The 26737-nt window shown below is 42.0% G+C and overlaps 1 protein-coding gene and 1 long non-coding RNA gene across 11 annotated transcripts in view; both read right to left on the bottom strand.

Moving 5' to 3' along the window:
- MACROD2 (mono-ADP ribosylhydrolase 2) overlaps window positions 1-26737 on the bottom strand; it is an 837243-nt gene that overhangs the window by 809862 nt on the left and 644 nt on the right. For all 10 annotated transcript variants that reach the window (XM_085218728.1, XM_085218731.1, XM_085218732.1 and 7 more), the window contains exons 2-3: window positions 22943-23059; window positions 2635-2742 (exon numbers count right to left, since the gene is read on the bottom strand). In XM_085218728.1, coding sequence (XP_085074854.1) covers window positions 2635-2742; window positions 22943-23059 — 225 coding nt within the window. The remainder of the gene's footprint in view (window positions 1-2634; window positions 2743-22942; window positions 23060-26737) is intronic.
- On the bottom strand, window positions 19279-22077 carry LOC109365801 (uncharacterized). The gene is made up of 2 exons (XR_014881823.1): window positions 21924-22077; window positions 19279-21105 (listed from the first exon to the last, which is right to left on the bottom strand). It is a non-coding gene; the product is annotated as an uncharacterized LOC109365801 (long non-coding RNA).

Here is a 26737-nt window from a genome sequence, read left to right as displayed (position 1 = left end):
TCTAATTCACAAGCACATTAATATACATCACCTTATCTTACAACTTGACAGTAAGATTTAACAGGTAACAAGTGAATTTATATGTGAGGCCAGCAGTGATGAACTGCTATTTAATATACATGACTACACAGTCGCATATAAAAACACCCACTTTCAAAATGCAACTCCTGTTTCCACTTCAAATTAAGCATCTACCACATTATTATAGTATAAATAGCAAGAGTACCATTACCTCCCCAAATACTCATTTAAAAAATAATAATAATTAAAAAAAATCACAGAATCACAGGAGCTGGAAGGGACCTCCAGAGACCATCGAGTCCAACCCCCTGCTAAAGCAGTTCCCTACAACAGTCACACAGATAGGCACCCAGATGGGTCTCGTATATCTCTACAGAAAGAGACTCCACCACCTCTCTGGGCAGCCTGTTCCAATGCTCTGTCAACCTTACCACATAGAAGTTCCACGCATTAGTACTAAATTTCCTGTGTTCAAGTTTTAGGCCATTACTCCTTGTCCTATTTGCTACGCACCACTGAGAAGAGCCTGGCCTCACCCATTTCCCTCCTACCTCCCTTTAGATATTAATAAACATTCATCAGATTCCCCCCTGGTCTTCATTTCCCCAGGCTGCACAGCCCCACGTCTCTCAGCCTTTCCTCACAAGGGAGATGCTCCAGGCTCTTTATCATTTTTGTGGTCTTCTGCTGCACTCCTTCTAGGAGATCCGTGTCTGATTTGAGCTGGGGAGCCCAGAAAATAGACTCCTTAGCTGATACTACAAGTAACTCATAAATTATCTTCAAGTCTTAGTGACACTTTTGCTGCTTATTTCTGTATTTTGAATTAGCTAGTCTATATACAGACACCCCATCTCAGAAGAAACCTAAAAGTGAGCAGAGTAAGATCTACATTTTTAGTTTTCCACCAGCCTCATAAAATGCTACTCATCATTACCACTACTACATTAGGCCTACTTAAGCCGTGAGACCTCCTTAATACCCCACCTGCCCATGCTTCAGATACAGAGGCAGCAGCCAAGCAGAGATAGAAGGAAATAGCTTGTTCAGGGCCAAGATCAAGTTCCATGGAATGGGGAGTGTAATACACTAATAAAAAAGGTAAGACTAAAATTAAGGTTTTTATACACATCTGCACAGAATACTTAAAAAAAAAAAAAAAGGAGAAAGGAAATTAACAGGATGCTCAAGGCAAAACATTAAGTTAAACTAATACCTGCCTGCAATACAATCACTGACAAGGACATTTTAAGGAACTATTCAGCAATAACGACATATTCGTGGCAGTACATCATTGAGAATGGTTTTAGCTAAATGTCGTATTATCTCCCTTTTCCAGGTACTCTGTCAGTCACTCTGCATCTCAGTTGTTCTATAGAAGCCAAAAAACAGATCCTTACTCTGATCACATATGATTTCTGAACCAGGACTGCAGGATTTTTGACATTCTGAACAGAAAGCATGAAAAAACCCTCTAAGCCAAGAAAAGCAAACCATTTCAATTCCAAAACTAATCTGCAGCCAGCTCCAGCCTGTGATTCAAGGGAGCTCCATGAATAAAGAGAAAGCTGCTAAGCAGAGAGGAAAAAGCACCAAACAGTCCAAGTGCACGGGCAGTCCATGCTGCATGGGCACACTCTTTACAGACATGAGCTCCAGCATCTCCATATAACTTTTTACTGTTGTAAGTAAGCACATCAATCTGCCCAGCACAACCTTGGGGATCTCTGTGCTTTACTCCATTACAGAGAAAAAGTGCAGTAGGTTTCCTTCCAATAAATGAATAACACCAGCTATTAATAGTTGCAAATGAATTGTTATTCCCAACAAGTAATGACAACACAACCAGATACCAAGGAAAAACTGACAAAAGACACACAAACCATGCCCTTTAGGGGGTGGGGAATGAAGCCAAGATTTAGGGGGTTGGAGTAGGTGGAAAGCCTTCCCGTAGTGTTTCTCAAGTAGCCAAATTAGATAATTATATATAATAGATGAAATCAATTGCATAAGTTTTTTTTCTCTTTTTTTTTTTTTCTTTTCCTTTTTTGTTGCAAGATGCTACACACATTTCTCCACTTCAGTCACTAAAGCAGAAAAGGTCTTAAACCATTTAAAGCTCCACAGGTAATGACAAAAATTTAAAAGATACAATCTCTCTACAAGAAAGCAGACATTCAAACCATGAAAAACAGTATGTCACTTTTGCTATCACCTTACTGTTAAAAGATTTTCACATTATCTAGTCCTCAAATGGCTCAATTTAAAAACCAGACTGGAATGTACTGCAGTAACTCAGTATTGAAGTGCAGTGTTCTGTCAATATCAAGAGTGAACTCTCAGCTACTGAAGCTAAGAAAAAAAATAGACACAAGATCATTATTTTTTTTCTTAGTGACCATGGTGCTCAAGTTCCACAATAAACCCTTGTCACAATAAAAGCACACAAGATGAACAGAGGGAATACAGAGAAATCAGGAACAAAGCATGCCGAGTTTCCAGCAGGTTTCCACAGGCCGTTGCAGTTTTATGTAAGTTTGCAGAGTTCAGGTTTGTCACATGGATATCCTTGCAATAAAGGCTGTCAAGCAGTGACAACATTCAGCCACCTACCTGCATTAACGATGGCATCAACCTCGAGCAGCGTGATGTCACCTCTGTACAGAGACACTTTCTCACTCAGACTTCTCTTCCCCTGCACATCTTCTTTAGCATTCTCACCTACAAAAACATGGGATACAGCAGGTCATCAGCATGGCAGTAACACTAGGACATTTAAGCAGGCACCATTAGCCTCGGTTACAGGTCTGCCACAGGACATGGACACATCCTGCTTTAGCCTCGCGAGGGCAGCTACAGCCCAAGGCATCTTCACGTTGATCTCGGGTGCAGCACAGCCTCCACCAAACACTGCTGGGCTGAAGAACAGTATACACACACACAGTCTTCAGAGATACCTCCATCCAATGAGTTTCCTTGGTAGTCACAGGGGTACAAAATGACAGAAAACAAGAATCAGTTAAGACCATCCTCCTACTTGAAGCTGTAAGTTTTCTGATCCAGAATTATTCAGGATCTGTCTGAAAGCACACGAACGTGCAGCTTGCCAGCAGAGCCAGAATTCAGAAGGCGTCCTGGCAGTAGGCAACAGGGAGAAGAAAAACCTAAACAGGAACAACCAGTAATTTAAACTCGGAGCTTTTGACACCTTCAACTGCTCCACTAGGCAGAGGTTGAAGTCTCCACATGCATTAGCTTTCAAATGCTTCCTTGCCAAATGCTGTAATAACAGCTCTCTTATTTTGGTACACTCATACTTCTTGCATCAGAACTCGCTTCACCAGCCTTATAATCCATTATAAAGTAATTCACTTACCCCTGTACTTCCATATATACATACTAGCCAGTAAGTATAACATAGTCTTCAAATGTAAGAAACTCCTTAAAATTTTAAGCTGAGAAAAGGAAAGATTGCTTAACTTTGTTCATTTTTGAAAATTACTTCTGTACACTACAACTAAGAGATCTAAGTTCATATATTGGCCAGAAACAGAATTATACAACTGGAACTCCTGAATTGACATCTAAGTGCAAAACAGCTTTCAATTCCCAAAACAAATATTCACTTTTGAGTAAAATAAACTCAAGGAAAAAATACAGTGAGATGCTGAAAGCAATTCAAATGAGTCTGGCCCTCTAGTTTCCTGATTAACCTTCATTTTAATCAACTTCCATAAATCAGACAATATCTGCTCAAAATCATCTGCATTATAAGCGGCCGTAAATAGAAGTTGCATTTACTGTAGATGTTGATTTAACTTCAGCACAAACAACTTGTATCCAAAATCATCATTTATCTCAGCCACCCAAAATAACCAGTCTTGCATACTTCTAGCTTGGATCAGCTAAGCACAAAATCCATGCCATCCCCAGCAAAAAATACACTGCCTCCATGACTTACATGAGTACAGGACTACCTTTCCACTACAAGTGTGTATGTTCAATAACTTAATTGCCTTATTTGGCTCCTAAATTTCTATGGATGACAGGGTTGTGTGTGCCAATATCATGCGGAATCCACAAAAACAACACCATGAAAAGGCACAAAGAGAACAAGTGCCACAGGATATAAAAGCTAATTCTCATTACTACTGCTTTCTAGGTCAGAAGCAGAGCACAAATATCCCTTCCTTTGCCAATTCACCAGCAAGGTCCCATTACTCCTTTAAGATGCCACACAACACAATCACTGCCTCCTGATCTCCTGCGCTGCACTGCCATCACACTTGCCTTTAGTTCTTGCTCTTCACAAGCTCTGACTCCTTCCCAAAAGCGTACGTAAATTTACAACCTGACGAGCAAAAAAAAATCCAACACACTACACCTGGATGATCTACAGCCTCTTCAGCAAGTCCCTTACCTGCCCCTCAGCTTTTGGCCATTTATAATACAGCCCAGCAATAAATACACATACTGTCTCGTGCATCTGTGACAGACTACCCTTACTTCTTTCCATTAAAAAAAATCTGGTATCAGGGAGAATTTTAGTTTTCACTATTTCATGCTGGTTGTTGCAGAAAGATTCCTAACACTGACAGGAGTCTCAGAGAGCCAAGTCTCATTCACAGTCAAGCACACTTGACAAGTCTACTAATACACCTCTGATTAAAAGAGTAACCCCAACATAATACAAATAGTCACATTGCCATCTGTCAGGATTGGCAGACAGTTTTCCCTAACAAAGTCAAACTGATATCTTATTGGGGATGTTTTCTTCTCCTCTAATCAAAGTAGTCATCTCAGTGATTATAAAACTCACTTCTCACTTTTGTCTCTCATCTTTTCCTTATCCATACACATTTTTGTCTGCTCTGCAAGGTAACACTGAATCTCAAATTTGTCATTAAGAATAATGCACTGTCCTCAGATAACTCAAATATGCCTAAGAAACTCATCTGTTGCAGCTACTGCACTGTGCCTCAGCAAGGACAAGCCAGCAGACAACAGGGCACTGCTTGTTTCACAGAGACATGCAGCACATGCAAAACTCACCCACTCATAGAAATCCAAGCAGTGACAGACCCTTGCACTTGTAGCAAATCAAGTGTTTCTTACTCCAAAGAAAGAACTGTACATGTACCCTCAAGAAATTAATCCTCTGAAGTGGTTGCTATGTAACACCAGTCTTCAGCACAAGGTACAGAACAGGAATTTGCATCAAACCTACCCTTTAGTGATGCTCATGATATCTGATTAAAAGACAGAGCAGACAGCAGCTGTGTCCATAACCCACAAATCATCACTAGGAAGCATCTGGAGAGAAGACTGCCCCCCTGCCAAACTTTCAAGTCCGTCTCAACACTTTGTCCAGAATACTTTGTCCCTGAAGGCAGAACAGTTAGAAAGCCAGGAACTGGTTTCTTCAGAAAGATTCCAGTCCTAAAAAACAAACTAGATCAAGACTATTACAAAGTCCACCATTTAGACAGAGGTACCCCAGACACCAGGATCAGAGATCTGTTCCACTTGATCCACAACTGTGAGCATGAGCTCTTAGGACAAAAGGAGTGAACAGAATGTGAAGACTGAATTTTAACATAATAAAGCTTCTGCTTTACTTAGGTCTTTATCATTATGCACTCCCAGTGAGACCTTCATTGTGAGGTTAGTTCTCACTTCATCCTTCTTCTGAGCTGTTCTGAGGCACACCTGCTGTACCTACACTTGGAAGACTGCTCATCAGCAAAATGCAATGTAAAAATCAAAGAAGAGTAATAGAGCTCACCTATTCACATTTACAGCCGTCCAATCTCACAAGCCAACAAACACCCAGATAGCCACAGCTCATGAATCTGAGAAAAAGAGGACTTGGACTGAACTGTGATCACACCTTCACTCCTAACTCTTGACATGAAGCAAAACCAAACCCTGCACTGCAAAATAGCCCTTCAAGTTAAAAATGAAGATCACACAGAACGGCCAGGGTTGGAAGGGACCTCAAGGATCATGAATCTTCAACCCCTGCCACATACAGGGCCACCAACCTCCCCATTTAATACCAGTCCAGGCTGCCCAGGGCCCCATCCAATTTGGCCTTGAACACCTCCATGAACAGGGCATCCACAGCCTCTCAGGGCAGCTGTTCCAGCACCTCACCACTCTCTGTAAAGAATTTCCCCCTGTAATAGAAAGTATAAATGCTTTAGAAAACACTACATGCTTGTGGACTTTTTTTTTTTTTTTTAAACTCAAGTAAATCTTATAAGGTGTATTCACATGAAGTCTAGATATCTGATTTCTGGTGATACAACCCCAGAGCCATCCTTAATGACCACTTAATGTCATCCCTGCCTCTGGAGTAAACCCTAATTAGACCAAGACTTTTGGCTAAAGGCACCAACAGCACACCCCCTTCATCAACTTGCAATACCATTTGCAACTTTCAGGCTGAGATGAATTCAAAGAACTAATTGATACACAGAATGTTATTAAGCAGGGGGGATAAATGGAATATTCACAAACTTTGGAAGTGAGACAGGGTATAAAACCGCTCTGCACACATGCCAAAAATTTGCACATACACAAGCAAAACAAACAAATCCCAACATGAAATCAACAAACAAAACTAAAACTTCAAGCATCAACTTGGTCTACTTGCCTCCTTTTCCTGACCTGCATAATTTTTAAACTTCTCTGCATACCTGGCTCAAATTCGGGTCTTAATGCAGGCATGTCCAACTCACAGCCTGCATGCCACACATGGCATCAAGGTGCAATCAGACATTCAACCATTCAACTCAACAATCTGATCAAGCCTCAGGACCAGACTTTTCTAAGAGCTCTCTTAGCAAAGAAATACACCCCTCACTTCACAGTCGCACCTTATTCATGTCACTGCTTTTTGGCAGTATGTACATCTATGAACAGCTACTGTCAAGGATGAAGCACTCAGAGTAAAGCGACATCGAAAAGCTCTGTTGAACACCTGGGAATTGCAACCACTGCCATCGAATCAGACTGGTGAGTTACTATCACAAAAACAGGGTCACATATCCCACTGGTTTTATGCTTTTGATGATGCTTCATTTTTATGTTGTAACAACAAAAAAAAAAATTAAAATAAGTTTTGTTACTTAGTACAGTAGCTATATTACATATTTTTATGAGGACTACACTGAAAGTAATGCCTCCTACTTTCTGATGTTGCCCCACAACGACAGAGGTGGATGTTGGTGGGATGGCAGTAGGGGCTGAATCTTCCCACCAATATCCCATTAGATTTAGCTGCTGTGTGACAGATGGCAGTAGAGGGGCAGTCAATGGTACAGTGGTACCACTGGTACATGGAAGTGGGGATGAAACAAAGGAGTGTAACTGAATTCCCCCACTAAGAAAAAAAAATGACATCCACTGACACTTGCTGAGCCTTGATGGAGATCAAACAGTGGGCATGAGCACAGTGGTACATTTCAGCAGTAGCAACAGCAGGTCACCTCTGCTGATGCACGTATTTGCAAGCACAGCATGCAGGCTCTTGTTCATCCCTGGCAAAAATGCATGGTGGTGACTGCTGAAAAAATAATGTTTTGCAGCTGTGAATGTGCTCTATCAAACAGCATTAGCATGGTGTTTGTATCACATGTGTTTTCAATGGAAATGGGAGGCATTATGTTGGGAGCAGCCTATATATACGTGGCACAAGATAATTCCCTCTTTACTCATTGTGGCCCAGGCAAACCAAAAGGTTGGACATCCATGTCTCAACCCCTTGCCCAGGCTGATTTTTATAGAAAAAAAACTGCTAGGGAAATATAGCAAAATAATGAAAAATATCCATTCTGCTCACAAAGAAGCAAAGCTGCTTCTGGCAGGTTCTTGGCAGTACCAGGCAAAGTATTTGCAGGTAGAATAATTGTCATACACAGAAAGAAGAATTGAACTCACCCAGCTGGTGAAGGGGCTCTCTGGCTGTGCAGCACTCCTTCTCAAGAAGCAGCGCAAGTCCAAGAGCTGCTCTCCCTTCAGTGGCTGGTCATTATATGAGCCCAGGGGGGCTCCACTCTGAGTCCAGCCCTTCTGATCAGCTGGGGAACACAGCTGCAAAAAATTTGTCTGTGCTCCCTGGGCAGCCCCAGCCCTTCACCAGGTGTGCAATCAGCAGTTCAAACCAGGACCTAACAGATCCCCTACAATATCAAATACAGAAGTAATGCAAAAACAAATACACTGTTCTTAGGGGGGTTGTTTGTTTCTGAGTTTCTGGCTTTTTGTGTTTATGTTTTTTTTTAAAACCTCAGTAGTGCCAATGGGCTTACTGTAAGTACAATTGAAAAACGAAGTGAATGATCATGAGGAGCGACCTCACTAAACCTGTGTGCTTACATGCATGAAAGGTAGAGTTGATCTTGTCACAGCTTTCCTAAAAATCACTTGTTTCAGTTATTTTTAAAGGCACACAGCAGCAGAGAGAGCACAAACACTCCAAGCTCCACTGTTGCCCCCACCTCAGCCTCAAGAACATATGACATTGAAAATCTTCACAAATTCTAATAAGCAATACATGTCCCACCAGCATTTCCTCTTAGATCCACCCCAGCATCCTCTAACCCTCTGGCTACCCAACACCACTTCCTTAAGCTTTTTCACCTTTCGCATCCTTTGGATCTTTAACCACGCACACAACATCTCTGAGCTCTTCCTAGTCACACCTTTCCTGAAGTCTGAAGTGTACCAGCATACCAAAGCAAACAGGCAGTTCTGTCCTCCTGCTTTACTTGCAAACTCCTCGTTTGCATCAAGTCCCATCACTCAGCTGCAGTTTTTTCTTGTTCCAACCAAAAACAACATGCCAGACCTACTGAACATGCACTGAAACAAAGTGTGAGAACAATTTCAGAAGAGAAAGAAGAACTTCCAAAACAGCTCACTAGAGGGAGCCCCCACCAAGGGCATGAACACCATCCTTTCTTTTCTCCCTTCTCCACCTTTTAACTTTTAAACCCAGCATTTTTTCCTGGATCTTTTCTTCCCCTAAGTATTCCCTCCTGTCTTTCGTCTCAAATTAGTAATTAGTACTTCGGTTCAAGTTCAGAAGGATATCACAGGTAGTGCATGTTGATTAATAGCTGTGCTGATAGCGTGACCTATCTAATCCCTTCTCTTCAGTTTAGTAAAACAGGATTTTGACATTTAGTACACTTTTAAGTATCTACATTTTCAAAACAGTCTCAGACATCCAGTTAGAGAAATCCCTACAGCAATACCGAGGAGCTTGCAATGAAAAGGAGAAGTAAAACACACAGCTGGAAGAGCTATTAAAAACATATGGTAATTTTTCAACTATTTGCTAATGAAAGAGTTGAGTACAAACATGGTAGTAAAAATAGTTATTAAAGATCCATAATATAAAGCAATACCTTTGGCAATGAAGGCTCTTGGCACTGCATGAGCAAAAGCAGATATGATAAATTAAAGAAGGAAAAAGCGAAAAGGATTTATTGCTGCTAGTCTTAAAAACCTAAGGTATTTAAATGAAATTTTGTTTAACAAATTGGATTTATCAGTGTTTTCCTCTATTTCATAAAAATAAGGAAGCAATTCTTTACTGTGAGGGCGATGAGACACTGGAACTGGTTGTGCAGCGAGGTTGTGGATGCCCCCTCCATGGAAGTATTCAAGACCAGGCTGGAAGGGGCTGTGAGCAACCTGCTCTTGTGGGAGGTGTCCCTGCCCATAGCAGGGGGTTGGAACTCGACGGTCTTAAAGGTCCCTTCCAACACAAAGCATTCTAGGAATAAGAGCAGAGTGAACTGCAAGCAAAAAGCTGAAAAAGGGAAAGTTTCATCACTTACAAACAGCTGTAGAATTTGCTTCTGAAGGTAATAACTCATTTCCACAAAAAAAAAAAAAATAAATAAATCTGCTGTCTCATCCCTGCTACAAGGGTACTCGTGGAAACATGTATCCCCACAATGCTGCTCTTCCAGCAACCTATAACAGGATTTGCAGCCAGTGCTAAGAAAGGACCTGTACAAGGAACAGGAACTCCAACAGCAACCCAAGGAGAGGCCAACCCTTCCCCTACCAGGAGAGCTCCCAGCGAAAGGCTGGATTAGGACACTACTCCACTTTTCATGGGCTGCTACAAAATCAAAGGAAGGTTGAGCATGTTTAAGAACATCTGACCAAAGGAAAAGGTGCAGCCACCATCCTACTAGATATTCTGCATTCTTTTCTTCAATGCTTTCCCCTCTCCCCCAAGGCTTTGCTTTACAAACGTCTTGTACAGATTAAAAATGACAACCTATCAGCAATTACTAACCTCATATTTAACACAGCTTTCCGTTCCATTTGTTTCTGCATATGCTTACAGAGCTTTTGAAAAGACAGATTGTAAGATCTGTTACATTACGTGCCTGCTTTCTGCCTCCTACTAACAGTGGATGATTGTACAGGAAAGGCAATTGCTTATTTAAATCAAGTATTATTTCCACGTGTTTCATCATCTTGGGAAAGCGTTCACAGATGCACTACAGCACTTCAGATTTGTAGTACAGATTTGCTCTAGCAGTTCTTGGACTTAAGCACAGTCACAACCTGAGCACAAGGAAGAAACATCTGTTGCAGACAAATTGCTATCTACCTAGCCAAAAATGCTGCACAACAGGCAAGTCAAAGGCACCAGGACTTTCTGACACTACTCTGCCAATACGCTCAGCTGCAGCTAATTATAAAGAGATATCAGTTTAGCCAAGGATCATAGCCAAGTGCTAGCAGGGCACACAGCTCACAGACAGGTGAGGTGAAATGGGACCTCTAGAGACTGTCTGCTCAATATCCTCTGCTCAGAATAGGTTGCCCAGGATCCCATCCAGTCGGGTTTTAAATATCTCCAAGGATGGAGACCCCACAAACTCTCTTTCTTCCTGCTGCAACCTTCACAATAAGTGCTTTGTTGTTTTTTTGACAGAATTTCCTCTTTCAAGTAGAGATCACATCTTCTTGCCCTGCTACTATGCACTACTGGAAAGTCCAGAGTTATCTTCTGTCGTCTTTATGCCTTTTGTGATATGCTTACAATTATTGCTAATATCTCACCTGGGAGCTGACCCCTGCAGGCTAGATCCCAGCTCTCTCACTCTCTCCTAGTAGAGAAGATGCTCCAGCCCTTCAACCATCTCAACTGCATCAACCACACTCCCCAGTTCAGCAGTGTGCAGTGGTTGTACTCTGCCCCAGCTTCCAGTCCAGGAGGTTATGATGCCTCCCATTCATGGTTTTTCTAGAAGTATTCAATAACTCCAGTTAAATGAACATCACCTGGTGTCCACTGGTTATATAAGGAGCCCATATCCAACGAACCACATCTTAATTGAGCTCAATAGTGGTACAAACTCACCCCTCTGAACTGATACTGCAAAAAGCCTAGAAGTAACTCATCTGTGTTAACATAAATTTATCAGCAGCCCAGGAACAGGTTTGTAAATAAGTGCCTCTACTTTTCAGCCATATCATAGAATTGGAAGTCACTGAGGGTTATGTTACACGTTAGAGAGAGCAGTATGCCATAAGAACTGATTAAAAATGCTAGTCCTGGCAATCCATACAATGCACATTCACAACATTACTATTCTGATGTTATAAAGCTCTTGGGTAGTTCACGCAATGTTAGATTCCTACCTTTTCTCAGTCTATCCCACACAGTTCTGTATGTCCCCCAAAAACAAGACAGAGGAGACAATAGCCCTTTAAGCTTGTGAAAGAGGAAGGCAAAAGAACAGAGGGGCTGGTCCTTGTCCTCAGCTTTCTGGGAAACTGGGCAAGATGTGTGGAATGCAATAACTGAGAACAAACTTTGAGAAAGCAGTAGTAACAGTGAGAACAAGAAAGTTAATGCATACTCAATCCGCGTTTGTTATACAACTTGCTCTGCAGAGACACACAGTTGTCAATTCATAAATCAAAGTCTCTTCACCTCAGTGGCATGCACAGTGCCAGAGCAAAGACACAGCGTAAGTAGGCTGAGGCCCTAGGGTATTTGTGTGTTTACTCGGAGAGTCAGCACACAGCTGCTATGCTTGCTTCTCCGGCTTGAGATTTCACTAGTTAGGGTCCTTAGGTATGGCTGCCACTTTAGCTGAAACCCAGGAGGAGCTGTGCTTTGCATATTTAAAGAAACTCACTCAATCACTGCCTTGTTTTTTTAATGTGAGCCTTCAGAGGGATTCAAGGCTTTCTGACAATATATTGGAATAACAACGCTGTTAGATGGCATATTTATTAAGTTCTTGCCCAAGTCTGACGATCAGTACCTGGATCTGAGGGATAGCAAGAACTTTGAAAAACAAATCCTTTTTCCAGAATGGCAGCGTGAGCTTGTCTGAAGGATGGTAAGTAGTCAGCCAAGGTCAGCTGGAGACAAGAACCACACTGCACCACCTCCAATTCAATTCCCACTTTACAATCTCTCTCTACAACGGGCAGCATGCAGTTGATGATGCAAGGTCAAAAACAGAGAAAAACATGTTTTTAGACCACTGCTTATGGTCTCTGAGAACAACATTGATGCCCTTTTTTTTTTTTTTAATAAAGCTGAAAGACTATAGGTGATGCTTCTTTGTGAAGTTCCTACAAACAAAACGGATCACTTTAACTACAAGATTCGTGTCTTGATAACATCACTATATTCATATTAGTAGTATGTCTAAATTACTCCAGAATCCCTCAAGATAACCTTCATCCAAAACTTACACTACCAGCAGCACAGTATTCCTTCACTCAACTTTAGAAATTTGCTGGGGAAAAAAAAAGAACATGTTTTTATGTGTAACCAGGTGTTAGGACTCCAGCAGTATCTATTTTATTTACCATGAGGAATAAACCCGTTTTTAGTAGGCGTACACAGCACATGCAGCATCAAGCAGAATTTAAATAAGCTTATAGCATGCACAGATTCATTAGCTTTTTAAGCAGAGAAATCTTACTCTACATTCTGTGCCATATAAATTTCCTACACCATTGCTAAGCAACAGATTCTCTAGTTGAGCACTACTGCCTTTTGTAATACTTAGTGAGGAGGTTGGAAATACAAAGTTACTATCAGCAAACTACCAAACTCCTGCAGAACTGCCAGCAAACATTTCATGTGACTGCCACTCTGGTTTTCTACTGCTGGGATACAAACATGCATGTTTTTATGTCAGTACAAAACAGCATCTTCTACACGAAGACATTCATCTTGGGTCACACATAACTTAAATATTTCTCCACCCAAGAGGAGAAGGAGAAAAAAAAATAACTAATTTGCTATCCTGCGAAACAATAGGAGTTCGATCCAAGCAACAAGGTACAGAATTAAGTCTTGTAAGCATTTGAGGGGACTCTATCAACAACCATTAGGGCTGACAGTCATACTTGCTTGCTTTCAGGGGTTCAAAAATAGGACATGATACAAACTCACTAAGAGAAGAAACATTTTTAGCTTTATCTTTTTCTGCATGTTTATCTGAAATAAATTAAAAGGGGGGTGGGAGGGGGCAAGGAGGGAAGGAAACACCAAACCTCAAACCACCAGAATATTGCAGCATAATTCATTACAGGTATAAAGTGGCTAAACATCACCTTATTCTGTCTGGATTTAGTTATCGGCAATACACTTAAAATTTTAGATATCTGGTAGCAGTAAAAGAGAACAGAAAAAAAATCTGCCTCTACTTCCTTAAATAGAACTGATCCACGCTCACAGGAACATAGAACCATTTGAGTTGGAAGGGACCTTTAAAGGTCATCTAACCCAACCCCCTGCAGTGCACAGGGACACCCACAGCTCCATCAGTGCTCAGAGCCCCATCCAGCCCGACCTTGGCGGTCTGCAGGGATGGGGCATCCACTGCCTCTCTGGGCAAGTGCCTCACCAGCCTTAGTATAAAAAATTTCTTCCTTATATTCCCACCTAAATCTCCCCTCTTTTGGTTTGAAACCATTTCCCCTTGTCCTATTACACAAACCCCACTAAATATTCCTTCCCCTTCCTTTTTACAATCCCTTTGATACTGACAGCCACTCTCAGGTCTCCCAGAGCCTTCCCTTCCCTTCTGCAGGCTGCACAGCCCAGCTCTCAGCCTGTCCTCACAGGGAGGTGTTCCATCCCTGGGCTCATTTTTATGGCTCTCCTCTGCACACTCTCCAACAGGTCCACGTCTGTCCTGTACTGAGCACTCCCCATCTGGACACAGCGCTCCAGGTGAGGTCTCACAGCACAGAGCAGAGGGGCAGATCCCCTCCCTCACCCTGCTGACACAGCTGTCCCATATCACCTCCCTGTCTTCCATGAGCCTTAGCACAGCTCCCAGGAGGATCTGTAGCACAACCTTCCATGGCACAGAGGTGAGGCAGACCGGTCAGTGGTTCCCTGGCTCATCCTCCCAACACTTAGCAGTAAGTGAGGTTTTCTTTCAGTTAGTTGAGATTCATTAAATATTCCCACAAAAGGATAGCAATACAACACACAATATGTTTATCTGAGAACTAAATCCTATTATGTCTTTTTCTAAGCAGTTCCTTATTCACACAAAGGACAATATCAAGCACACAGATTAATCCAACACAGGCTGAACTTGAACTAAATTTTTTTTCAATTGCTGCACAAGTATGACAGGCAACTTATACCACCTTTACAGACTACTCCCATCTGTACCAAGAGGCTACCCAAAAGACCCATATTGCATAGAAAAGCCTCTGTAAGAAAAGCCAGAGATAGACAAGGCAGAGAAATGTTCTAAAGCAAAGCAGATGGATGAATGGTTCTATACTCTCTTCAGATCTGCATTATGGATGGACTGTATCAGCATGAGGCTGCGAGTTTGCCTTTCAGATGTGCATTCTACAACACTCTGTCCACACGAACAGCTGGAAACTTTGGGAAAGGCCCTTTGTCAGCCTCCCTTCCACAAGGAAGCATGAAACAGCTGCCAGCCTCGGCAGCTTTGCTGTGTGCTTCCCCTCTTCCCATTAACGTAAGAAACGGAGCCATACGACATAATTTCAGTGGTCTTAAAGCTGTACAAAATAAAAGTTTAAAATAAAATGGATTGTCCAAGCCTACTCTCCAGCATGGGAAAGCATTGCAGCAAACAGCCATGTACAGGGTTGATAAATTCAGTGCCAACTGGATTTTAGGATGGTGCATCAGCTAGATGTCAGCTCCCAGGGAAAACCACATACCACTTCATGGGGAAGTATCACAAGAGCTTGTTCAACCACAAATTGGTTGTTAAAGATGTTTCTGTGTGGTGAGCAAGTTGGTTCTACTGAACTGGGCAGTTTGGCTCTAGTGAAACTGAAAAAGAGATGTCAAGCTTATCTGGTTTCCAGTGATTAGCCTTCTAACACACGTGCACTCATGTGTTTAATTGTGCGTGGAGTAAATGCAGCAATGCATGAGAGCTGGTTAATAGCATCCAAACAGTGAGCTCAATGAGCTTAAAGTGTATCAGTGACACTGCTAACTTCTCAGGGAAGTTTAAGAACCACAAAGACAGCAATGCACTTCCAGACCCTGATGCAAGCCTCCCACGTCCGTAGAGCAGCAGCTGGCAGGCTGAGCCCATGCAAGCACTAATTGTTGTTGGCCCCAGGCAACAAAGCCACATTGAGACAATAGTTCAGTGTCCTCATAAATGTCTGTCACAACTAAGCACGGTGAAGAGAGGCAAGCAACACTGGTCTTTGCTCTCTTACTGCCCAATTAAAAGGAAGCTCCCAGTGTTCTGAAGGAGGACAGCAGCTTGTTCTGCCTGTACTCAAAGGTATCTGGAAGCCATGCAAGCAGTCAACAAAGCACCAGGTCTACACCAGTACCCTTGTCATGGCTTACAATTCAACAGCTTGATTTTGGCCTCAAGCTAATCACAAACATGTTTTCTCCCCTCAGGCTGGCACATTAGCTCACATCTGCCTGCAAAAGACTGTGAGGACACAATATACCATCTATCCTAAATCACAGATTAAGGCTAGAACAGTACTACCGTACTGGGCAAATCTAGGTGACTTATTGGAACTCTCTTCACAGAAGAAGAAATTGGAGATTTGATCTTGCAATCTGCCTTACTCAAAAGGGAGCTCATCCCTTATGCACAAAAATTAGAAGAAGAAATTCCCATTGAGGAGAAAAAGACAGATCTATACGTAAACAGACATGTCATTCAAGAAGATAGTATTCTTTCCCTTTCTTGACTTGAATATGAGGCAAGTCAGCTACTGAATAAAATCCAGGCTGGAACTTCAAAAACCCTACATTTTCAACAATTTCTGAGAAACAGCACATACTGCCTTGCACACAGCACCACTGCTGATAAAGTCATCCTTCCCTGCCATCCAAGCAAGCCTACCTGCTGACAAAACTTCCTTAGGGACCTCCGTACTGAGCTGCATACAATGTTCAGCAGCTACAAAGAACATCTGATCCTCTTATTGCATGGGATGGGAGGCTTCAGAATTATTAATTGTGTCAAGACTCAAGTTAGAAGAACTTCAACATTAGAGATTTTTCCCCTGGCTAACCCATGTTAAATTTCACACTGTATCTTCACTATTGTGACTCTCAAGAGAGAGACTGATAGCTTGCAGAACTGCAGTGAGGATTCTAATTTATTTTTGATAGCAGCATCCTTTCCTATGAAAAACTACAGTTAGCACATCAAAATATAAGGTTCTCAGCTGCATACAGAAACATCACAAAATGACAACCATATCAAGGACCTGCATAAGCTTAATGCTGCGTGGATATTAACTTGGTAAAAAATAAATTATGGAACAACAGCTTAAGAAGACATCATCTTAATCAAAGTCAAGTGATTTATCGTCTTAGAGAATTAGCCATACTGAATTATGTGTTCTTATATATATATAAACAGAGCTGATTTCTTGCTTTTTAATAACCATCTCTTACAGTTGCTGAAGGCAAGATTTTTCTTTGAAGAAAACTAACACAGGCATTACTGCTCTGACAGCTAATCCATCCTATAAAGGTTATATCCGTGCTGCTCACCGGGGAGCTACAAGGTCAACTGAATACACATTGGTTCTTTCTGTTCATCACAGTTTTTCCACCTGCTATACTAAACATACTGTTTGAATTACTTGTCTATTTATGTCAAGTATATCACCAACTAAAGAGGAATACTTGCCACTGAAACCAAACCAACCCCCCCCAAAAAACAGCCATTTCTCACCTTACCTTAAACCTTGCTCACAAGGATATTCTCCCCGTCTCTACTCATTGTAAAGCTGTCTTTGGAAAAGAATGCCTGAGGTGTGCATTTAGAGAGATAGAAAGATACAAAGCATCAGCAAATGGCAAGATCAGCTTTGTGTCACTCTGCAGTTTTGTACTCTCAGTACAGTTCCCTGTTGTTCACTATTGCTCCAGAAGCCTCTGTAATAAGTGACAGCCAGGCATAAACCACCTCACCTCTGTCAGACCATGGGCACATATGCTCCTGGAAGTCTTTACAGCAACTGCAATTAATTAGTTCTCACTTATAATAATTATTAATAAATTAACTAATATTACTGATATCTCATTTGCTGCAAATATGGTTTTACTGTTGCAGCCACTCCAGCTGTATGCTTCATAGAAATCTGCTCACTCCTGTTGCATGTAGCTACTGGCTTGGAAAGGGAGGAATTCCACAGATAAACTACTTCAATATCATGATCTTCACAGAAGCCACTAATGTTAGTATTTTAGTAGAGTTCAAGCAGCAGGCATTAAGCAGTAACCTCCACATGCATGTAAGTGACAGCTTTCAAACCAAACACACCTCGGTGTTTCCTGAAGACTCCAGTATAAGATGTTCAGCACGAGCAACAAAAAATCAAAAGTAAGAAACAAAACCAAATAGAGCGCTAAGTATAAACGAAGCTAAAATTTATCATCCACAACTACAACTAATAGCAGATCCTGAACTGAAGCACGCAGGTTTTGTACGGGAACTCAGCCAAAAACCTTCCGTACTGCCAACATAAACCAGCGTCAGCAGCAGAAATACAGTTGCCACTGACTGACAGGCAGCAAACGTCACGTGGAGTTCAGATGTCCCGACTGACTTTCATCCCTGCCACTCAGGTAGAAGTCAGTTCTGAAGACAGCTGATGGACTTGCTTTCTTGGAAGGGGGTGGTCTTGGAGTGTGCTAGTTTCACAGAGCTGTTACAGTCAGAGAGGCCCTCGGTTGAGGAGCAGCTTTCAGGAACTGTTCACATTCTCATAAAACCATTTCTTTTTCTGTATAACCCACTGAAGATAACAAATAACTTTGCGAGATGCTGTTTCTCATTGTAGACTTCATGCAGATTTTCAGCAGAGCTAAGTAGCAGCTTACTTTCCAAAGGCTGTTTGACAACTTGCATAAAAAACAGCCATACCTTGATTCATGGTTCCTGCAGGACAGGCACTCACTTCAGCTCCGAAGCACCCAGTATGACTGGTGATTAGTTAACAATATCAAATAATGCTGGCCAACAGAGTTTAATATGATCATATATTTTCTTTTCAACATTAAGCATTGAGTGGCTTATACAGATGCTTTGTCTCTTTAATCTTGTCATCTCTCTGAATATTTAGAAATCTGCAGATTTTTTAGCACAAAGATGCTTTTATTAAATCTAAACCTCATAAATACACATAAAACTTTCAGTGTTAAAGTAGATTAATTTTAGCACATTTTGAACCATATCATTTTCTAAAAATAAAGCATATTAAGAAAATTCGGAAGCAGCCAAAACATCTAATTGCCAAAGACTCACTAAAACAAAAAATACTGCAGGCCTTTCATGGCATTTAAACCAACAAGAAGCCTCTAGAGCTGCTGTATTCTTCCTTTTGACTTCATCTCATAAAAAATAGTTACTCTTAGCAAATTCAGATAATAATTTAAAGATTTTTCCTGTCTCCTCTGCACCATTGGTATACCAATGAATCCCACAGACCTTGACTGCCCAGCAGGACTTCCACATGCTGTGAATTAGCTATAAATCCACTTACTGAATGGAAATGCAACAAAGCATTTACCTACTATTAGCACACAGAACTCAGCAGCAGCAGATTTCTCAAACCCCCAGTTTTTAGAAAAGCTTTCAAGGAAAAGGTTTTTTTTTTTTTTGAAGTTTCTTCCAAAGTTCTCCCACTGAACCATAACGACATCTTCAGGAATAACTGCACCCAAAAATAAGTCACTATATTCAACTCCAAAAAAAATTTTTAGTTCTTCTGCATTATGTCTCTTTATTCACCAAACATAACAAAACACAAATTATCATTACTGTACAGGTCAAGTATATAGCATAAGGTGATATATAACAAATAGCACTGAAATTGAGGTATTGAAAATCCAGAGCTTCAGTAAACAAGTCCATTATTTGCAAGTTGTCAGGAAGAAACCCTGCTTCCAAGTACATAACAGAACAGATGAGACGTGTCTGGCTTTGCTATAGCTGGAGAACAAGATGTGGGAGGAAGGATGGATTACAGCACACACAGACTACCTTGCCCTGTATGACAGGGTCATTCTTAGTTCCTAACTTGACAGATTCTCCTTTTCTTAATGTGGTTAAAGCAAACAAAAGAATTTCTGCCACTTACGAAGCAGAGGAAGAGATTGTTTCCCTTCTTACTATCCGCTCTGAGATTAAACAGGATCACTTGTCAGTAACAACAGCGTAAGGAGAATGGACAGTTATGGTACCCTGAGGTCTACCTTCCCAGCTCGGCCAGTTATTTGCCAAAACCCAGAGACATTGCCAACGCAGTCCTTCCAGAAACACACACGCCTGAGAGCTCGCTTCCCTGCACTCAGATCAGCAGGCACTAACCTTACGTCTGCATTCCACATCACCCTTCTTCCCCTAAATCAAAAAGTATCAGAAGACATTCCACGTCAAAATGCACAGCAACTTCATTTCTCACGGCTAGTCCAGATGCATGCCCCATAAGGAGACCTGCAAACATTTAAGATTCTTGGTTTAGTCAGGAAGGAGTAAAACAGACTCAACTACACGCAGCTGCTTCCAACTTTTAATTAAACATCTTTGCTGTTCCAAAATTTCCACTTAAGGAAAAGTCACTCTCATCTGCCCTTCAGAACTTCCTAACTTTGTTCCCAGAAATTCTTTGTTGTTGTAGTGACTTCTTAAGATTTCCAGACTTGCCAAAACTCACCTCAAGGTCCACTTACTCAAAGCATTACAGGTGTGCTCCAGGATTTCCAAGTATCACTTCACACCCAAAGGTTGAGGAGGAATGGGGGCAGAAACACTTCCCTCCACAAACCAAAGCACGTTCTCCAAACTTCTCAGAAAGGACCACACAGAGCATGGCAGCCAGGCTGGCTCCTTCCCAGCAGGAAGTTTTTTCATCATTTCAGTTTCAGCAGTTCCAAAGACTTTAGTAACCTCCCATTAAACTGGCATATAGCAGAAGCGTGCGACTAACTGGAATCTCAAAATGCTTTCCAGCAATACTTTCACATTGAAAAATCAGTACCATAAAGCCTTTGTGTTGTTCACACAATGATATCCCCAAGAAAAAGCCAATACAAAAATTTGTGCAGTACTGAACACCTTTCCTTCCCAGTTTGGTGAATCTGGGAGTACTAGGCCTGTCCCTGAGGCTCTCCCCTTCTCCTACAGCTCCTTACTCAGGCAGAAGATTGATCACACCTGCTTCAGTTTATTTGTTCTTGGTTCCTGTCTTGAATTCTCCTCATCGCTCTTTCTGAACAGCCACTCCACACCTTACTAATCAATCTGTCATTTATTCTCAGTATACAGTGTTTGAAGTAAATGGTAGAAAACTTATTCCACATTCCTCATCAGTTGCTGTCTTGGCTTGTCAAGCATACACATTCATTATTTCCTTTTATTTCTTTTTCTTCAGGCCTCCTTAGTTTGTCACTGCAAGAAGTAACCTTTCACTTGGAGAAAACAACAGAATTTGGGCATGGCATCCTCAAGTCATCGCTGATTTCAGCACAGGGAGCTTCATCCAGCCCTCGTACTCTTGATACTTCCAGAACTGAGCTGACATCTAATGGAAACAGAGTTTGAAACGGATACAGTCTCACTAACAGAGTTTCTTTAACTGAGCTAATCAGCTGAAACATGGAAACATTTTGAGAACTTAGCCTTCCAGTAGCTCGCTACTTCACATGACTTACTTACAACAAAGACATCTGGAAAAAACAAGAGACTAAGGATATTTTCTCCTGAAAAACATTGTAACAAAATCTTTGAGTAGCAGAGAAGAAAAAAAAAATAACGTTCCTGCACAACTTTTGCCTTCCAGCATTTTTTGCAGTGTACTGGGTACTAAGAGAGAGTGCAAGCATCTACAGTGAAATAAATTCACCATCCCTATGATTCAATAGCTGCACATTACACACTGACATTTTGCTTATGTGAGATGTAACAGCAATCACAACATAAATCCACACCTTGTCACGTTCAGCAGCCCATGTAATATGAGATCCAGCAGTTTTATAAGTCACACCTGAGAGTTGTCAGAATAAAAACACGGTTTAGCCTAGGAAGGATAAAAAGTCTCCCACTTAAACTAATGGACAGACTGCATATTCCCATGTGCCACAGACCTAAACAAACTCTGAAGTCATGTAATCTCTAGATTTTTTTTTACACAGCCCTCATTGTATGGATAAACAAGCTTCCTGATGTTATGAAGATATCAAAGACCTAGCATAAAAGGGCAAAGACCTATGGATACTGTTGTAACAGAACCATGTTGGAATTGAAAAGCTAAGCAACTTTTGACATGTATTTTTACTTCTGAAGTCACTAGAAATGTTTTTGGAAGGAAAAAAAAAAAAAAAAAAGACTACTACAACTTACCCATTTTATTAAAAACAGATTATAAGTTTCAGACCTCATCTCACATGGAGTGTTATTATGAAGGCTACGGCCACCTACAGTCACAAGACCACTCTGCATTCCTGTCCACACCAGCCAGTATTAGCCCTCAGCAGTTACAGTAGGGTCAGCAATCTATTCCTCTATCAGCAGCAGTAAGAAAACTGCAACAGAGAATATTTTACATTTCATAGTTAGAGCCCAAGAAACAGCCCAGATAAAACGCAGAAAGAAAACAGGAGGGGAAAACCAGACCAGGAAGTCCCTCTTCTTATACACATGTGAATGAAGGAGAACTAGAAAAAAGAATGAGACACTGTAACAGAATTAAATTCTTATCAGAATCTAGACCTCAAATATCTTATCTGTGTTAGCAAGTTCAGTTCACAGCTTTCACTGCAAGTATTTCGACAACCCTACTGCCATCATGATAACACTGCACACACTAAGAGAAGAGGAGTTCATCCAGGCCAGGCTGATGCTCCTCAGCCCAAGGAAGAAGATTGGATCATGAGTAAGAAATGTTGTTTTCAACAGAGGCTTCAAATCCAATCTTGTCTTGTCTCTGGATTTTCAGTAGCCACCATAACTTGTGCACTTCCCCACTGCTTTTCAGCAACCTACAAGAACAACACTATTTTGCCCAGATTCTCCACCCATTAAGGTTCCTAAGTTCATTAAGTTCACTAAGACAAAGTTAACTAGGCATGGCTGATTATCCAGAAGGTAAATGCAGAGGCAAGGAATTGCTATTTTAAATACCTAAGGGTACCACTGATCTGTCTGTGCCTGCAGCTACTTAAGGAATCAATGGAAACCAGTGGGTTTTTTTTAGCTGTTTTATCCCACTCACCCCAGTGAAGCACTCTTGACTCCAATTAAGGCTGCCACCGTAACTAACAAAGATTCTGAGTCTTCCTGCTCTTAAAAGTAACTGAGAAAACAGAAAAGGCTGCGTAAACAAAATAATTTATTAAGTAAGATTCTCCCATTTTACTTACCATCACTTTCATTCTTGCTTCTCATTTCTTCCATCCATGTTGGAATATCTTTCAGTGCAACATATCCTCTTAAGTACTCTTTGCGTCTTTCTTCCAAGGTCATCTTCAGCAAACGTTCTGTTCAGGGGATAAAAAAATAAATAAAAGTTCTGCAAGCTTTCATATGTTCTTGTACACTGGCCAAGTAGTGACCAATTCAGTGTCCTTGAGGCAACCAAACACTGTTTGCAAGAAACAAGCACGGGTGATTTGAGGAGTTACAAATAGTAGGAGCTGAACACAGTGTATTTAGAACCACTGCCTGCACCTATTTCTGGATATCCCAGTTCAGCAAAAAGAAGAAATGCCTCTTCACTGCTCTCTCAGCTGTACACATTTCCTTTCCCCATCACTACAGCACCTCCTCTTCCAGTCGCTTAAACTCAACATCAGAGATTTAACAGCAGGTTCATTAAGTAGGGAATTGTTATTTTATAGAGTTTCCAGGTATCAGAATATATTCTTCACGTTCCGTATTCATAAACCAGATTTTAAAAACAAACTGAGCCACCACACCGGAACATCAAAATTGATGTATTTTTACTGAAACAAGTTTCACGTATTCCAGCAAAGAAAGAGGGGAAAATGGTACAAAATTAGCAGTGTCAATATGCTACAAAAATAGAAATCAGCAAAAAGCAAATCTTACATCGCTTCCTACATGGCTGCAGTGATAAGAAAGGTGTTTCTGTTTGGTTGTTTTGTTCTGCAAACTATACCTCCCAGCATGAGAAATCTGCAGTCATTTGCTTTAAACACATCCACTAGTGTTTAATCACATTTTGGGCCAAAATCAGCAGCTCCAGAAAAATAAAATACTATAGGCTACCTGTTGGTCACCCAAAGGTAAGCAAAAGAAACCCCTAAACTGGACTGATAAACCAGTTGAGCACACACCAATTGCTAGGAAAGTCCACTGCACTCTATTGGCTAAACAGGTTTCTAAATGCAGCCCAGGATCAACATGACCTGAATCTGTTGGACTGGAAGTGCTGTGAAACAGAACCTGGGTTTGAAATGAGCAGCCTGGGTTAAGTCTTAGAGTTTTGTACTTGAGCATTAGAATGACACACTTAGCTACTGTAGTGAAATGCATACGAGAGGTTTTCTTCTGAGAAATGGTCACGGTGCCTTTTTCTAGACACTTAGTATAAGTAAAGCCTCACAGGTTGTACAATTAGGACAGATGCTGCCAGCTTCTCTCTCCTTCAGCAGTGGCTGTAAGCTCACTAAAGCAAGAAAAGCAGCCCAGCAAGCAGGACAGCAGGTTCTTGCAGACCTATCCCCTTCTTCTCACCCCACCAAGCAGGATGGGCTCCCTCAGTAGTGATACAATTCTAATGCTCACTCAGCTTTGTACAAGATGCACCCATCCATATGGAGAGGGGAAGAAACGTAAAGCATGTCAGGACTCCCATTCGCTAACCAAGCTCCTGGCTACGTCCTACCAATAACACTGAGCTACCACCACCATCCTAACACCTTCCCTTGGCCTGTTAGTCACTACTAAGTGCTCTTTGATGACTGAAGAGGTTTTAGAGACATTTGAATCCTGCCTTTCCCTATCACGAACAGACACAGAGATGGTATTTTCTTATCAAGTTGAAGGAGCAGGGAAGGAGTTGAACAGAAACTGCCTTTGAGGCCAAAGCTCTCAAGAAAAGTCACTTGCACTGTACTCGTGTTTTTTCCCCCCAACCAAAATAACTTTCCTAATTTCACACAGTGTAATCAGTACAGTCTAAAATATCAGGGGCAGGCTTTGAGCACAGGCTTCCTTATCAGAACAAATGTATTTTGATGTTTTGACAGTACAACTTCTCCTTCAGTCAACAAAAATATTCCTATCGCATTACTCTGGCTTGGTATCTTAACTGGATGCTTATAAATACAAAAGTACAACTAATGTGATTAGAATCACCATTATGCTTTGCAAATACACACTTGCTCTACTGCTTGATCTTCAAGCACACCAAGTGTTCAGTGTGTCTGTTAGAAGTACTACAGAAAGGCAAACCTGAATGTGAGAGGAAAACAGTGTGTTTGCATGTGTCAAGTCATAGGACCAACTTGCATAGAAGGTCTGGCTGTCTTTTGCTGAAGATGCCACAGAGCCATTTCCCTACCCTTAAAACAGCAAGTTTTCCCTCTGTAGGAAGGGTGCATAGGGCTTCACTCTTGCAAGTTGCTAGAGAGAACTTCAGCCGAGGTTCAGCTGCACACAGACCTCCCATAAGAAGCTTCCAGCACAGTTAGTTGCAAGTGCTGTTATTCACATTGCCTGCTGACATGCTTGAGAAGCTCATAGGCAGACCAGTCCCGTGCTGCAAGACTGACATCAACACCAATGCTGCTCCTGCTGTTTCAATGAACTCCAAACAAGATCCAGCCTGGGAGAAAGTGAATCAATTCTCAGTTACCAAGAAAGTAATTAAGGAAAGCCAGGTAGTTATCAGTGGGTTTCAAGCCAGTATTTAGTGGTCTGCTTTTTGTTGCTTTTTATTTTTATTTTTTGAAAGAACTAAGCCCTCTGGAATATAAAAGGCTGAGAATGATCCACCACCAAATCTGCATGGGAGAAGCAGAACCATGAGCCCCATCAGCACTGTGGGAGCCAGGAGCACACAGGAATGGCAGAGATAGATATGGCAGTATGCTTGCTTGCACAGACAGCCTGGCTAGGAAAGAAAGAAGATGGGATGCTGTAGTTTCGTTCCCCAGCCAAGAGAACACTCTACAGGAACAGCCATGCTCAGCTGCAAGCTAGAGAGCAGCAGCAACAACACAGCAGCACTTTCCCCTCTCCTCGTGTGAAGGGCCCAGGGCCAAACCCACGAATACAATGCCAAGGAGCAGTTACTGGAGCAGAAGACTGGCAAGTGCTGTTCAGCCTCACTGTGTGAGGAGACACCGAGTCCCAGCGCTCAGACACACGCCTCACTGGGCAGAGCACCCTCAACAGCAGCTGAGCTGCAGCGAGCGCTCAGCAACATCTCCATGCTGCACAGACCGTAGTATTGCTGTGCTGGTGGGTTTAACCATCTCTCTTCTGCTCTGGAAAAGAAAAATTTCAAAGCCAGGTAGAAATCGGATGTCTGGAAGGAATGTTACTCCTAGGACAGCTTGACAATATGACAGGCAATGCAACTCCCTGCCCTGGGGATGGACGTGAATGGAGCAGCCAACCTGCACAGCCATGAACTCATGTGCATCTTGCATTCTCCTCTTCACCGATACCCACAGAATTGCTCCCTGCAGCATGCATGCTGTCCTACGAGGGGCCGACTGCCTTCCAGACTTGCAATACACACTCAGTAGTGTGATGAGGGGAGAAGAGAACTCACAACAGGACCTGCGAGCGTGCTTTAGTTTGCCTCTGCCTCCGGTAGGTTCCTGGGCGCAGGGCTCCCACCAGCCCCCGGCAATACCCCGCCTGGCCGCCGCGGTTTCTCCGTCGGTATTTACATTGCTTTCAGAGGGTCGATAGGCGGACGCCCACAAGCCAAGGTCAGCGCACAGCGCCCGTCCCACGCCTTCAGCGGGCGGCCAGCTCCGGAGCTGGATGTTGGGCTCAAAGAGACGCGGAGGGAAGGGAGGGAAAGATCGACGAGCCCTTCAAGAAGGGAGGACGATTTCTCACCGGTGCTTTACCCGCGCCGTAACCCAAATACCACACACACACACACACACACACACACACACAGCACGCGCAGATGAGCGCGGGACAGAAGCGTACGGCGCCCGCCCTCAGGAGCT

Source organism: Meleagris gallopavo, chromosome 2 (genome assembly GCF_905368555.1).
Source record: "Meleagris gallopavo chromosome 2, MGAL_WU_HG_1.1, whole genome shotgun sequence".
Lineage (NCBI taxonomy): Eukaryota > Metazoa > Chordata > Aves > Galliformes > Phasianidae > Meleagris > Meleagris gallopavo.
Note: the sequence above shows the minus strand (reverse complement) of the source record. Positions and strands in the feature narration are given on the sequence as shown.